The sequence below is a fragment of the Carassius gibelio genome, chromosome B4 (assembly GCF_023724105.1).
Source record: "Carassius gibelio isolate Cgi1373 ecotype wild population from Czech Republic chromosome B4, carGib1.2-hapl.c, whole genome shotgun sequence".
In the NCBI taxonomy this organism is placed as follows: Eukaryota; Metazoa; Chordata; class Actinopteri; order Cypriniformes; family Cyprinidae; genus Carassius; species Carassius gibelio.
The window spans coordinates 14,873,291-14,887,910 of record NC_068399.1 but is presented as its reverse complement, the minus strand read 5'-3'; the positions used below and the strand labels follow the sequence as shown (position 1 = coordinate 14,887,910).

The window sequence follows — 14,620 nt, the reverse complement described above, 5'->3', positions numbered from 1 at the left end:
TTTCACAAATAACTACAAACAAACAGCTAGTAACACATTGAATTAAACATGAAATTTTGAAATATTTGAATGGCATGGCATTTTCTTTAAACATACTTCCGTAATCTTTATTCAAATCATTTCTACAGTGTACCCGGTCAAAGCACCGTTCTGTTTTTCGCTTGTATGTTTGTATATGCATGCTTCTCATTTTTATTTGTCTTGTCCACATACTGGCACTATTTTAATAAAAAACTTCAACTGAATAAACCAACTGTGTTGTGTTCAGACTGCAAAATTCAATGTTACTGCTCCAATGTCCTATCTATACAAAAACACTGGTCAGCCATGTATGTGACCATCACTGGCTTGTTATCCATCCTCCATTGCTGCTGAGTCACACGTCTCTGGTGTATTTCATAACAAGAGCATCCACACACAAACAGAACATGCTTTGATAGCCACACTTAGCACTGGCGGCCACCCTTTCAAATATACCAAGCACAGCAGAATAACAATAAGCATGAAGCTGTTTCTGTAAATGAGAGCTTTGGATAGTTCAGTACAATTCACTGCTGTAGCTCACTTTTTCACAGTATTTGAAAGTGTCTCTCTTTCATAGGACCTTGTTAACCCGCGTGCATGCTAAGCTAACCACTAATGAGACTCATTCTGAATTGACTTTGATGATGAGGATATTAATATACCGGCGTTGTAGTCATGACAACATCGCCTTGTGCTGATGACTTATTTGTTAAGTGACACTCATTTTTGCCCCCCTGCTGTTGTCCCCTCATGCAAGTAACCGACTCTCATATTATTGTGGATTTGTTGCTTGTAAAGATTGTTTAAACAGACTATTTCATGTTCATGAATAATGCTGAATATCTATGTCCATTCTAAGATTAAACAGCACCTCAAAATTGACCCTAGAAATGGAAAAATGTCCCTGTAATGTGATTGTCTCACCACTAGAGAGAGCTGTTGCAGGACAGTCTTCTTACATTATGGGTGTGTCAAGATGCATCTGCACTTGAGCATCTGTCCATATGCTGTTTTCTCACACGTTCCCGCATCAACGAGCTTGTGATGTGTGGAGACGCCTATGAACACGTCAGTTCACACATTGATAGTCACGCAATCAGAGACGTGGACGGAGCACTTAACAAGGGACAGGAGGTCAGACTAAAGTTGTGCCCGTGCTAACATGCTTGTTGATGGGCTGCTGCTTGTTGAAGTGGACTAGACACGATGAGAATAGCTTCCATTTTATGGAGAGCAGGAATCAAACACAGCCACATTGGCAATCTTTCTGCTTCAGCTGGGTCCTTCACACCACACTGAACACTCACAACCTACAGATAGAAGACCTGCTGCGGAGAGAGACTCGGTCTAATATAGACATATCAAGGATCTGATTTGGGCAGGATCTTATAAAGACTCTACTGTATGTATCAGTTAAAAAGCTTAGTTATTTTCATTTTGAATACATTTTTTTAAAGTTTTACTTGATTTTATTATTTTGGGGTGCCATTTTTGCCTTTTTAATTGTGATAGGACAGTATTTAGACAGGAAGTGAAGTGGGAGGAGGGGGGTGCGGTGGGGAAAGGAACTCGAACTCGGGACACCTGTCGCATGACGCTATATGTCAACACACTCCCCACAGGGCTATTGGCGCTGGCTAAATTTCATGTTAACTAAAATAAAATAACTCATAACTGTTTTATTTTATTTTGTTTTGTTGTAATTTTTGGACTGCCAAAATTCAGGTTAACTGCGCATTGTTAGTAAATCACCTGCAGAATTTGCCTCTCCCATCGGCACTTTTATGGAAAGTACTACCATTCAAAACTGAGCAAATTATTACTTTTACTTAGCACGAATGCGTCAAATTGATCAACATGGACAAAATATATTTATAATGTTGCAGATTATTTTATTTGGAGCTTTCTATTTATCAAAGAATACTGATAAAAATGGTAACACTTTCTACAAAAAATATTAAGCAGCACAGCTGTTTTCAAAACAGCATATTAGAATAATTATAACACTAGCTTGTTCTTTATTCTTTTTCTATTCTATCTGTTTTCTTTGTATTTATTATATTATTTAAAAGCCCTTGCTATGTGTACTGTGTTTAAGCTAACTGAGACTTGTTACAGCACTTATATATCATTGCTCTTTTGTTGTTTTTGATTGCTTCCACTGACTTGCTTCCTCATTTGTAAGTCGCTTTGGATAAAAGCATCTGCTAAATGACTAAATGTAAATGTAACGTAGAATGATTTCTGAAGGATCATATGTGACTCTGAAGACTGGATGCTGACAATTCAGCTTTGCCATCACAATACATTTGAAAATATATTCAAATAGAAAACGGTTATTTGAAATCTTAATAATATTTCACAGTATTAGAGTTTTTACTGTATTTTTGCTCAGATAAATGCAACTTGGGAGACCATAAGATATGACATTTAAAAAATCTTACTGACCACAAACTTTTAGAAAGTGGTGATACAATTGTTTTGTAACGAATCAGCTCAGTTGTCAATCATATCTGAGTAATAAGTCTGAGTCAGTGCAAATAGTCAAGACACTATTTTCAACTCTAAACTTACAAACAGTGCTGCATTGCAGGGTACAGATTTGTCCTCAAATTGTCAAGCAGACTCCTCACCTTATCCCTTTAAATGCCAAGTCAGCTTCTTTCGGAAGCAGGATATTGATCTAATTACCCAAATCCGCCTGCAGTCCCAAAATTCTCTCCTCTAATCTCCTTCACTTCCTCTATTTTTTTTCTCTTTGTAGTACCCTTGAGACAACATTCGACACCACTGTAACTACAGAAGTCAACGGTCGCGGCCTCCCCGCCCTCTCGAGCCGCTCCTCCCCAATGTCTTGGCGTCTCGGCCAATCGTCGAGCCCCCGTCTTCAGGCCGGCGACGCTCCTAGCTACGCTCCGCCCAGATCCAGTGCCAGCACCACTGCTCGCTATGGTGACCCCTCCAGGTTATTATACACTGCCCCCCTGAGGAGAGCGGCCGCCTCAGGGGCTCGAGGGCCAGAGCCGGGAGAGAAGGGCGGGGTCTTGGAGGCGGGGCCAGAGGTGGATGTGACCGGATACGTGAGCGATGGTGACATACTCGCCAAGAATGTACACGCAGATGATATCAGCGGGTAAGAAACTATCAATGATGAGATTCTTATAGTTTCATCAGGTAGGGTCGAACTATCAATCACTTTTTCTGTTGGCGTATGCAATGTTCACAAAGGGAAGGCTGTTTGAAAAAATGATGATCGATTTATAACATTTACACACATTCCATCAGAGCAGAGAAGCAGTTGCAGCTGTCTCCCAACATCCTTATGTGGGTGAGAAACACCGTCATCTATCTCTGTTTGGAAGAATAGCTCAGGGTCACGTATACATCACTGTGCGATGCACTATTGCTTGTGCCCTTGCTGTCTCAATGCTGATGAATAGATGGAGAAAGAAAAATAACACTAGAAATGAAGTCTATAAAAGACTGACTCGCACAGGAACTGAAGTATTGCTACTTGAACCTGAAGAAACTTGCGTGAAAGTGATGGATTTGCGAATCCTAAAAACACAATAAAGCTCCTGCTGTCAAAGCTGCAGGCAGTACATCAGCCTAAAGCAGCAATTAGCTGAAGCATGAGGCTAATTATCAGAACATTAATGTTTTTGGTGTTCTCTCGTCTGTGACGTGTTCATAACTCACTGACTCACACCTAAGAGCATTAACACAAAAATGATGCTCATATATATATATATACACACAAAGGAGTGTTAGGTATTGTTTTATTTTATGTTTTCAGTTTTTTTTTTTCGTTTGTTTTAGTAATTTTGTGTGTGTTTGCCATTTTTCTTTTTATTTCTGTTTTACTCATTTTAGTCCAGTTTTGTCCATCTTATATTTATTTAAAAAATATTGTTTTTATAGTTGTTGTTTTTTTTTGTCTGCATACACTTACAAGACATGCAAGAACCAATAGCATTTGCCCACACTGAAAAACATGGTCAAACTAAATTTGAGTAAATGATGAACAATTATTCATTTTCTGGGTGAACTGTTTGTATTCCCAAAAGGATATAACCTATATATAACCTCACTTTATTTAAACCCACTTACATAACCCACGAAGAATGCTCTCAGATAATAGTTCACTATTATTTTGTTGTTTAATTATAAGGTACCACACCGATGGGGGCCTTTACTCACGGAATGTCGACCTCTACTCTCGAAATGTTGGACGCCCACCTGAGATGCCACCTGCTCAAGAGGTCGTTCAGAAAGGGGTCAAAGAGATGCAAGGGGAAGACAGGTAAGACCTCCTGTAATGGATCAAACAAATAGACTTCACCAATACATTTACTTCATTGAAACAGCCAAGTGCTGACCGGTTGAGAGTTAGGGTTAGGGTTAGGGTTAGAAGTTTTGACAAGATTTAAATGAATGTGTGACACTTTCCATAACCGTGGGATATTGGCAATTATTTTTTCATTACATTGCTGGTCTCATACACTGTGTCATTTGATAATTTTCTTATTTTTTTTAATCCACGGGATTTATATGAATGTAACACCATTCCGTGATGCCTAACTCTTTCAAGACTTTAACAGAGTTCAAGTCAGGTGATGAATGAGATTGAGTGTTTGATGGACATTTCTGTGATCAATGATCTTAGTCTGGGCTGTTTGAGAGCAGAGATTAATGACTGGGATGTGACTGTCACTGATGAGGTCCAGACGGTATCACAGCGGCCTGTCAGTCTCATATCACCTGCATCTTGTCTGCTGTCAAACATCTTTTTAGTATCTGTATAGAAACAAATCTTTGCAAATCTAAAATGCAAAGCATATTTTGACAGGATTCAACTGTTGGTTAGTTTTACATAGCTGGTGCAGTCAGCATAACGCCTCTTCTACTTAAGAGCTTATTTGGACTGAAAATTGCTTGGTTAAATATCAAGCAACCTTTTGGCCAAAATCAGTAAGTGACCGAACATCAGTGTGTACAAGACGTTTAGGGTTGTGCATATATATATCGGATGTAATTCTGAGAACTAAATGAAATATAAGTGTGTTAAACAAAATGTTGTTTACTTTTTCCTAGTAGTCAAGCAAAGGATATTTTATTTATTTGGTTATTTGTTCATTCTACTGTAGGAATAAACAGTAGAATTGCTAATTGTAAACTATTTAGCCTGTTTTGTAATAATGATCATAACCATTGTTAATTTAGTATAATTGAGATACTATTGTAATATTTAGTTTTAGTTAACTGTAATAACCCTGATCATAACCACAACAACAACTACTAGTAGTAACAGTAGTATTACTATTAGTATTATAAAATGTTATATGATATGATCCGTGTACGTTTCATTGAAAGTGCATGATGCAATGATGAAGTTTGGAGCTTATGATTTTGACAGCTCTTGCCATTTCTGTGTACAGTTTGCGTTAGACAGTTCCGTCCATGGACTACCTGCTGCTTCGCTTGGAATTCTTGGCATTCAAACAGTTTCCATTCCCCAGCGGTGTCAAATGTTTTTCACAACCTAAAATCCAGTAAGCTGGCAGAGTCTCGAGCCTCAGGGAGGCATCGTATTTTGGTCTTGCCTCCAGTAACAGTCAGTCATTCTGTGGAGGAGGATCAGCTGTGCTGAAGGTCCCCAGACTAATGAACCCCACCTGTCCAGAGGGGATGTGACTGAGAAAAACTGTCAGCTCAGAGCCCCTGCGACTTTAGATCGGCACTGAGAAATCTCTCTCTCTCTTTCTCTCCAATCATGATAGCTTTAGCTTTATTTTAGTAGCATCTCATTTATTTTACTGCTGTGAATGATTACTGATTGTTTAGTAGTCAGTACCTGTGTGTTTTATGGTTAGTATTTCACCGACCCCTGACTCCCTGACCAATTACCAGCTCTAATTGGCAAGATAAACATGATCCCTGTGTGCTTGTTCTCTGTGCGCAGTGATGTTATGGGGTGGAGAGAGCAGAAGGTTCCAGAGGGACTCATTACAGTCGCTGCGTAATGTCGTTCCGAGTCCGAATCTGACTCTTCTCTGCAAAGCACTGATAATCTGCAGCAAAAGCCATCACTTTGGTTCCTGCTGTAGTAATCTGAATAATACTGCAAATTAATAAAAACAAGACTAAGCTATGAGATAATATGCTGTTTTTAATATAAGTGGTGATGCCAAGGATTATGGGTTAGTAATTTGATCATTATATTATATTATATTATATTATATTATATTATATTATATTATATTATATTATATTATATTATATTATATTATATTATATCATTTGGTGAATGTTTTTTTTAAGGGTAAGGAATTTAAATATATAAAATATTAATTAATTAAATAGACAAATTATGCTATTTCTGTATTATATTGTATAAAATACGATATAATGTAATATATTGTAATGTTGTTATAAATAAATAAGTATATATTGTTATATTGCATGATATTTTATATTTTAATTATACAATTATTATATAAAATCTCATTGGTATTAGACAATTGTAAAGTTTATGGTATCAAAAGAAGAGTTTTCACCAAACTTGAACTTTTGTTCTTATTTTGCAACACTGACAACTTAAAAAAATAAAATAATAATATATATATATATATATATATATATATATATATATATATATATATATATATATATATATAAATATATATATAAATATGTGTGTGTGTGTGTGTGTGTGTGTGTGTGTATTTCAGCCCATTTTGATTGACCCTAAAGAGAAGACAGAAGCAAAAAAAAATGATGCGAGCCAGACTCAAAGTAGCATTGCCTACATGAGCATCCGGGCAAAGGCTGAAGTGTTGACATATGCGGCTGATGTTAGCAACTCATATCATCGCTCAACATGCTGGAGGCTCGCTAACTTTCATCCGTTTGAAATAAAAGAGCCAGTCAGTAGTGTGTTTGCATACTGGCAGTGTGTAGTAGTGTAACTGTGGCTGTCATATGCTTTGAGCGGCCATCTGTGTGTAGTACCTCAAAGAGTGTGACTGCTGAGATTTGGCCATTTAAACAAAGCTCACTCCCTCTCTCTCCTGCTGTGGCGTGTAGCTCGGTTTGAAACCCTCAGGCTGGGGAAAATGAGATTATTTCAATCTGCTGTTGCCCTTTTAAAACTCTGACTGCTGAATAAGCAGCGATGCAGCCCGGGCCAACAGCAACACGTCTCCCGTATAATGGCAATCATTTTGTCTCGTAGAAATCCGGCCTAACGTGCAAAAGTGGGCTGCTGCTAGTAAATCTCACCATAATCTCACAGTGTTGCCTTTAGTAATCCTGTAATATATTCATTAAAAAGACAAAAGACAGCGTTGACTTGCATGAAACAGGTCATTTGAAGGCTTTGCAGGCTGAATGGAATGGGAATTGAGTGTCTGTCTGACATCACTCATTGTGATGATGTCTGGAAATCAGTTACCATGAGATTAATCCAATGGTGGCTAAAAGACTTTATCTATAAATACTCCCATCATGCAACATAGATGAGGCATGGCTAGCGGCAGCTCTGAGGTTGAGACAGCAGGACCCGTGCGACAGCGAGCGGACATGAATAAGTAAAACCCTTCGCTTTCAGAATCAGAGAAAGAGGCTGGCTGCTTATGACAGCTTGCTCTGCATTTTTGTACTTGAAAGGAAAGCTTTGGGGATTGGGTTGTGTTATTCGCGAACAGGGAGTGAGAGCGAGCGAAGATATGAGGGTTTGTGTTTGTTTGAAGGACTGATGTTAAACTGATCTGTGGTTTGGTTGTTCTGTGGTAAACAGCGGGAGGATTTTGTAGGGATGTGATTTCGCAGTCATTTACAAAGATTCCTATTAGACAAATGTGGTTTTGTGACTGATTCGGTGTTTTTAATGCACAAGTCTGACGGGATGAATTATTATTCTAAACTGAAAATGATTCAAATTCCCGCACCTTCATTTATCACACTGAAATGGAGTCATGGAGTTTTTTCAGGTTATAGATGGTCACCGTACTATCTCATTTGGTGCAGGAAATCACTCGCTAATTGGGATTCATTTGCTCGCTTCATAAATTAATGACTATTCTTGCCCTGCTCCACTTCAGCTGCTCTTTTAACTCATTATTGATTCCTCACCATTAGATTTAAAGGTTAAAATATATGTGTGTGTGTGTGTGTGTGTGTGTCAAACAATTAATCTTACTAAAAAGTTTTTGTTTACATAATGTATGTGTGTAATGTATATTTGTTATATATGAATACACAAAAATACAGTATATATTTAGAATAAAATTATAGTAATATATAATTATTATATTCAGATAATTTATATTATATAAAAATATATTTAAAATGTAAACAACTTATTTTTTTAAATATATACATGCATGTGTGTGTGTGTGTGTGTGTGTGTGTGTGTATTTATATATACATAATAAATACACACAGTACACACACGTATATTATATAAACAAAATCGTTTATTTGGAAAGCGATTCATCGCGATTAATTGTCTGACAGGACTTATATATAGAGAGAGAGTTTGAGAGAGAGAGAGACTAAAAAAAATACATATTTGAAAATTGTCAGTAATTCAAACAGGTTATAATTTTTAAACCATAATATATATATATATATATAGATTTTATTACACTTATATTGTGGTTCGTCTCCAAAATTAAATTTATTTTGCTATACTATATTTCCACCTTAAAATACACTTATTTTTTGTCAAAACATGATGGTGCATTATTTGCAGTTTATTAATAATCTAGATAAAGTTCATTGAAATTGCAAAAAACAAGTTAAATTGCTTATTAAAAGTGGATAGGTTCTTGATTAGGTGGTTTAATGAAGACTATGTTTTCACCATTTGAAAACATATTTGAAGTCTCTTGTAACACTTTGCAATTTCCGTCCATGTTTCCCATGACTCCAGAAACTGAGACCCCCTGCCAGCCTCCTGGGTTGTGTTTCCTTCCATTTGCATTCAAGACCATCCATCAAAGTCCACCAAATCAACCAGAACCTGACTCTAGACAGTTTAAGGTCAACCCACATAGTTTCTTTCCTCAAAAGTAACAGTTTCATGTTACAATTTTCTCTTCTCTTGAGACTTTTCTACATAATTTTCAGTATACAGACTCTGTTGGTATATAAATGTAAATCTCCTCAAACTCCCCCAGGGATGTTAATGTATGTCATAACTATCGGCATAGTTTTCTAGAATGAATGATACAAAAATCAAGCCATTCTTTCTCCGCTTGCATTGTCTGTGTTTTTGGGATTCCTGCTCAATTCTTCATGCAGACGGTGTGCATCTGTTTAAATAATAGATTTAATAGGAAACTCTGCTAGTGACAAACACTGCTCAAAGTCAGTAAGTAATAGAGCACTTGGATTGATCATTGCCCTGGGGATGTATACAGAAACACTGTCCGCATAAACAAACAAGAGGTTTCATTAGTGCCCAGGCAGAAATGCATTACTACATTATGTAGTGGGTTTTTCAACTTTTTAAAGCAGAAGACCTCTAAATATAAAGTCTCACTTTCTACAGTATAAAGTCAGATATATATTTTGAGACTCATTTATACTGTGTAGTATATGAAGTAATAATTGTATGTTGTCATGGCACTTCATTCAGAAGCAAATACTAAAATGTTATCTTGAATATATTATTTATTCACAGTAATATTAATATTGAAAAAAAATCAAAGCAACTTATTAATATATATATTTAAAAAAAAAAGTTTTTATTACATTTTATGTTAACTTATATTTTAGTTTTCTGTCTGTCTGTCTGTCTTTTTTTTTGGGGGGGGGGGTATATATAGACAGTATTGAGTTCATTCTCAGACAAAATTGATCTCATTATATTTATTTGATCAGAAACAAATGGGACAGAGCCAGATTGGGCACATGCACTGCTGTGGTAAAAACAGAATAATAAGGATTGGACATTTAGACAGATTTGTTTTAGCCCAATCACCACAGTCATGCTGTTTATCAGCTGTCCTTTCTACATGTTGTCATACAATTACTAATCAACAATGCAGTTTACTGCTTCTGTGATTGTGGGTTTGTCTGTTTGATAACTAGAGCTTCTACAGCCCTGAGTGGTGCCAGTCTATTGATTTACAGAAGCAGTGCGGTGTATCTGAAGCTCAGGTCTGAAGATTTAGTGTTTCGTGGTGGCTATTTGTCGATTTCCTTGGCAATGCAGAAATCAAGTAACACTTTTTCACTCAATCCAGTAGAGTGACTTTTGACTGTCCCTGATGTCATAAGAGACGTTGTCATGCTCTGCCTCCACAAGGTCATTTCTTTCAAACTGATTTGATTCAGCTGCTTCACTTTAAATGATGCATTTTGTTAAGGCCAGTATGCATTTATTTAATCAGGACCATTAAGAATTTATAAAGAGGAGATGGATATTTCCATTTCCCAAAGTTTTAGCGCATAAAGGTCATTGTGCATCATTTCCCTTGTGTTAACCAGCAAGCAAACTTCAAGTTTGACCCTGACTCTGACTTTGATTGGAGTCTGTCTCTTCTGGCAACGCCCCAGTTGGTTGAGGATGTCTGAAGCATTTCTCAGAGTGCATGATGGGCCCAGGGGAGGGGTGAGGTGTGGGGGGTGGGGTGGAGCTGTAAGAAGTGGCGAGATGTCGTTCTCTTCCCTTCAGCCTGTGTTTCGTAACCAAGCAGGTGGGTTGCATTCTTCCTCTATCTTCTTTCCCCTCCTTTTTTCCCTCTCCTTTGCTTTTCTTCTGTTGAGTTCTCCTCCCCTGGAGCTACAGCATGACATGGGCAGCTTGCACACAGACAGACAGCATCAATCGCAGGGCGGTGAGTTAGTGTTCACCCTTTCGCCTCACTCAGTACTGGTCACTGGTTTCGAGACATACTTTGGTACTTCGGTGAGTCTAACAGGCCTGTCTTCATTTGGTTTAATGTACAGCTAAAGCTCTAGATATTAACATCAGGTTAGTACAAAATACTGTGTTTTCATGTTTTGATGAATGTTAAGAAGATTTACTCAGTTAAATTGGATTATTCTTTATGTTGTACATTTGAAAAAGCTGTCAGTGTGCGGTTTTATCAGCTTCAACATTCAAAGACTGCTAAATGCTGTAAATTTTCCCATTGGGGATCATTGGATAGCAGACATAGTTTATGTAAATGAGTTTTTTTTTTTTATTAATTAAAGTTGCATCATGAAGAATACAAAAATATTTAATATGGCATCATGCCCTTAAGATCTTTTATTGTAATCTTTGAATTCTTGTATTTCTTGTTTGAGGATTTAAGTAGATTTATATATGAGGAAATGACTGGCTGATGGATCCGTGCACTTAAAAGACAGAATTAGTTCTTTATATATATATATATACTGTATATATATATATATATATATATATATATATATATATATATATATATATATATATATATATATATATATATATATATATATATATATATATATATATATATATATATTCTTTATACATACATACATATTCATATATATATATATATATATATATATATATATATATATATATATATATATATATATACAGATACAGGACTGTTATGCAACCATGCAGACAATGGTTAATTTCCTCTGAAATGTTGCTTTTCTATAATTACTCCACAGCATGAAACATATTTAACAGACCAACGGACACAGCTAGCGATCGAGAAATTGATTTGTCTTGATCCACGCAGGATGCAAATCTATTTTTATTGAGTGTTATTGTTGCATGGTTCTTTCATCACTGAATATTGCATGAGAATATTATTGTATGCTTGAATGGACATTTGCACCACACACTCGACGAAAGTAAAGTGAATGCCTGCACTCAAACCTTTAAGGCGTAAAAAAAAAAAAAAAAAAAATCTGTGGAAAATATTCAACCAACCAAACACAAGTGCGTGAGTCAAAAACAGTCAGAAACACATTCTATGTAAATAATCTGTGAATTATGGATGGGTTGTAACTAGAAAATACATCATCTTCAATAAGACAGAAGTGGAGGCAAACATTGCAGGCAGTATGAGTGTGTTTTCTCACGCTGAAATTGCTGTCATGAATGGAACGGTGTCTAAAGACATAGTCCAGAGACTGCATGTAACCCTGGTCTGACTGTCAGTCCCATCACAAAAACAACAGCACAGGAAAAATTATTCAATTAAATATTCAGCCCATATAGGCAAGCTTCAAGGGCAGCTCTCTCGGGTCTTTATCTCGCCAGCAGCATAAGGTCTGACTGTTTAAAAAAAAAAAAAACTATACTGAATAACAGTGGATTCATGTTGTACAGTCCCAGTAAAGCATACCAGATTGTGGTAATCAGCTGCTTCTTCCTCAGCTTAGTGCTCTGATTGTATTAACTATTGGCTTTTAGCATATAAAACATAGCATTTTAGCTTTTTTTTTTCATGATGCATAGCGGTCTACAGAGGAAGAGAGGGGATAGAGAAGGAAAATTTATGGCTAGGCTTGGAAAAACATTTCTGCTTAATCACGATTCATTTTAAATAAGAAACACTGGAACAGACAGCATGCATATTCCTGTAAAATGGCAGCAGATAACTCAAAAGTGGACTGTTTGTCTCACTGTATGCTGAGGCAGAGATTCCTACCTCCCTAACAGACTGCTTATGATATATTTAGCCTTTTCCGGGATCCACCGCTGTCTGTAGGGCATCGCATTTCTCAAAAATCAAAAACCAAAAAAAAAAAAAGAAAAGATATGTACCACCCTAGATGTTCACTGACAGACACCTCACGGCTATTGTGCTGAATTAACTGTGCCAAATTTTAGTCAAATGTTGAGGTAATTGTTCACTACTTCTTTAAAATATTCATTGATTAATTGATGTTTAGGTTAATTTCCATGTGTTCATGAGAACAAACAATTATATTCTGCCGAATAAGCATAAGAAAATGTAAAGGAAAAAGATCAGTCAAAACTGTTCAAATTCAAGTCATGTGTTTTGTAGGAAGCCTTGTAATGTTATCTTAAACTGCACTAAAAATAACTAATTTCAGCTCATTTTGCCAACATTGACAATGTGCTTCGATATATATATAAAATTGGTAACAGTTCATTTCTCATGGTCAATTACCGTGAATTTATATTTGAAATGCTGTCCATGGCCCTGAGCATTAATTCTCAAAATTCAAGATATTATGAAATAATATGTAAAAGTCAGTCCCAAAAAGAAATTTTGAACATGCATACCCAAAAGGAGATACTCTGTTTCCTATGTGCAGCTTCCTGTGAAGTGGAGTTTTAAAGTAGAGCTTTAGTCACCATTCTGGCTGCATAACAGTGATGGTGCTCTTTTCCTACTGATGTCATTCTCTCGAAGCAGTGGGCACACTCAGCGGGGACAAAGGTGTGTGGAAACAAGACTGTCAAGGTGACCTTAACCAGTGAGCCCCTGCCAAAAGATGTCCCGCTGGCAAAGGATTCCCACCTAAGCTTGAGTACCACAGTTTTAGATATTTACTGTTACATTGTGGGAGGGCAAATGCAGAAAAAGCTCTCAGGCAGGGTAAGGTTTCAGCAGAGTGCATATTAGGAAACTGTCAACTGGACTTGAGCATTTGGTGGTTATTGATTTGTGTAGGTGCTCTGTTGCAACACTTTGCACTTCAACTTGCAGTATTAAGCTTGATTTAACAATTGTCTGAATTCAGGACTGCCAGCACATCATAGCACCAAAACAAGTCAATAACTCTACCCAGGTGTTAAAGCATTAGCTGCTAATGTGTATCAGGCCACTACATTCTGAAGTAATTTCACTCTTGAAAGGTTCCAACTAATGCATTGTTTAGACACAAGTTTTAGGCACAGCCATTGTTGATGTTATCAATAGACTTTAATGATTAATATGCTTGAAAGACTGAGAGGATCACAAGTGAGACTATCTGCCAAGTATAGACTAATGTTGTGTAGCAGCTTGTTGCATTAATATAGAATTTGTACATATGTTACACTGACTTCAAATGCCCATCTAATCATATTAAAGAATCCGGTCTGTTGTATAATAGACTTTAAAGTTGGGCATGTCTAATCTTTAATTTACATCATTATATAACAGTATCAGATCTCCAGCAAAATGTGCCAAGTGCTCCTGGAGTTAAATAAGGGAGAAACAAGGATTTTGAAAAATCAATAATGATATTTTTAGAGTGATTGCGCACATACTCGCACCCACCGAGTCTCTTTCGAATGCTAGAATCTTCAGAAACACCCACACGCTGGTGTTAAGAGCCCTGCGGGGTCTCTAACAAATTATTATCCAGTCGCTTTCAGCCTCTCAAACTTTTTCTTTCCTTCTCGCTCTGTCCTGCATACATTATACAAGTTGAGCGAATCTTTACTAGCTCGTCAAACATTTCAAGAAGAGGAACATCCTGGACAGGCACGTCTCCTGGGTAGATGTGAATATATTGAATTTTCAATGCCAACACTGTTCTGTAAGCATTACTGAGAATCCTAGAATCGATATGAATAATTGAACTGTAGATACTGACATCAGGAAAGAGTTTTGAATATTTCAGTGGTCTCTTTTTATGT

The 14,620-nt window shown here is 36.7% G+C and overlaps 1 protein-coding gene across 11 annotated transcripts in view; it reads left to right on the top strand.

Annotated features, from left to right (window-relative positions):
• Nucleotides 1–14,620, top strand: part of LOC127956183 (neuron navigator 3) — a 293,499-nt gene that overhangs the window by 246,732 nt on the left and 32,147 nt on the right. For all 11 annotated transcript variants that reach the window (XM_052553943.1, XM_052553941.1, XM_052553942.1 and 8 more), the window contains 2 exons: nt 2,789–3,157; nt 4,196–4,327. In XM_052553943.1, coding sequence (XP_052409903.1) covers nt 2,789–3,157; nt 4,196–4,327 — 501 coding nt within the window. The remainder of the gene's footprint in view (nt 1–2,788; nt 3,158–4,195; nt 4,328–14,620) is intronic.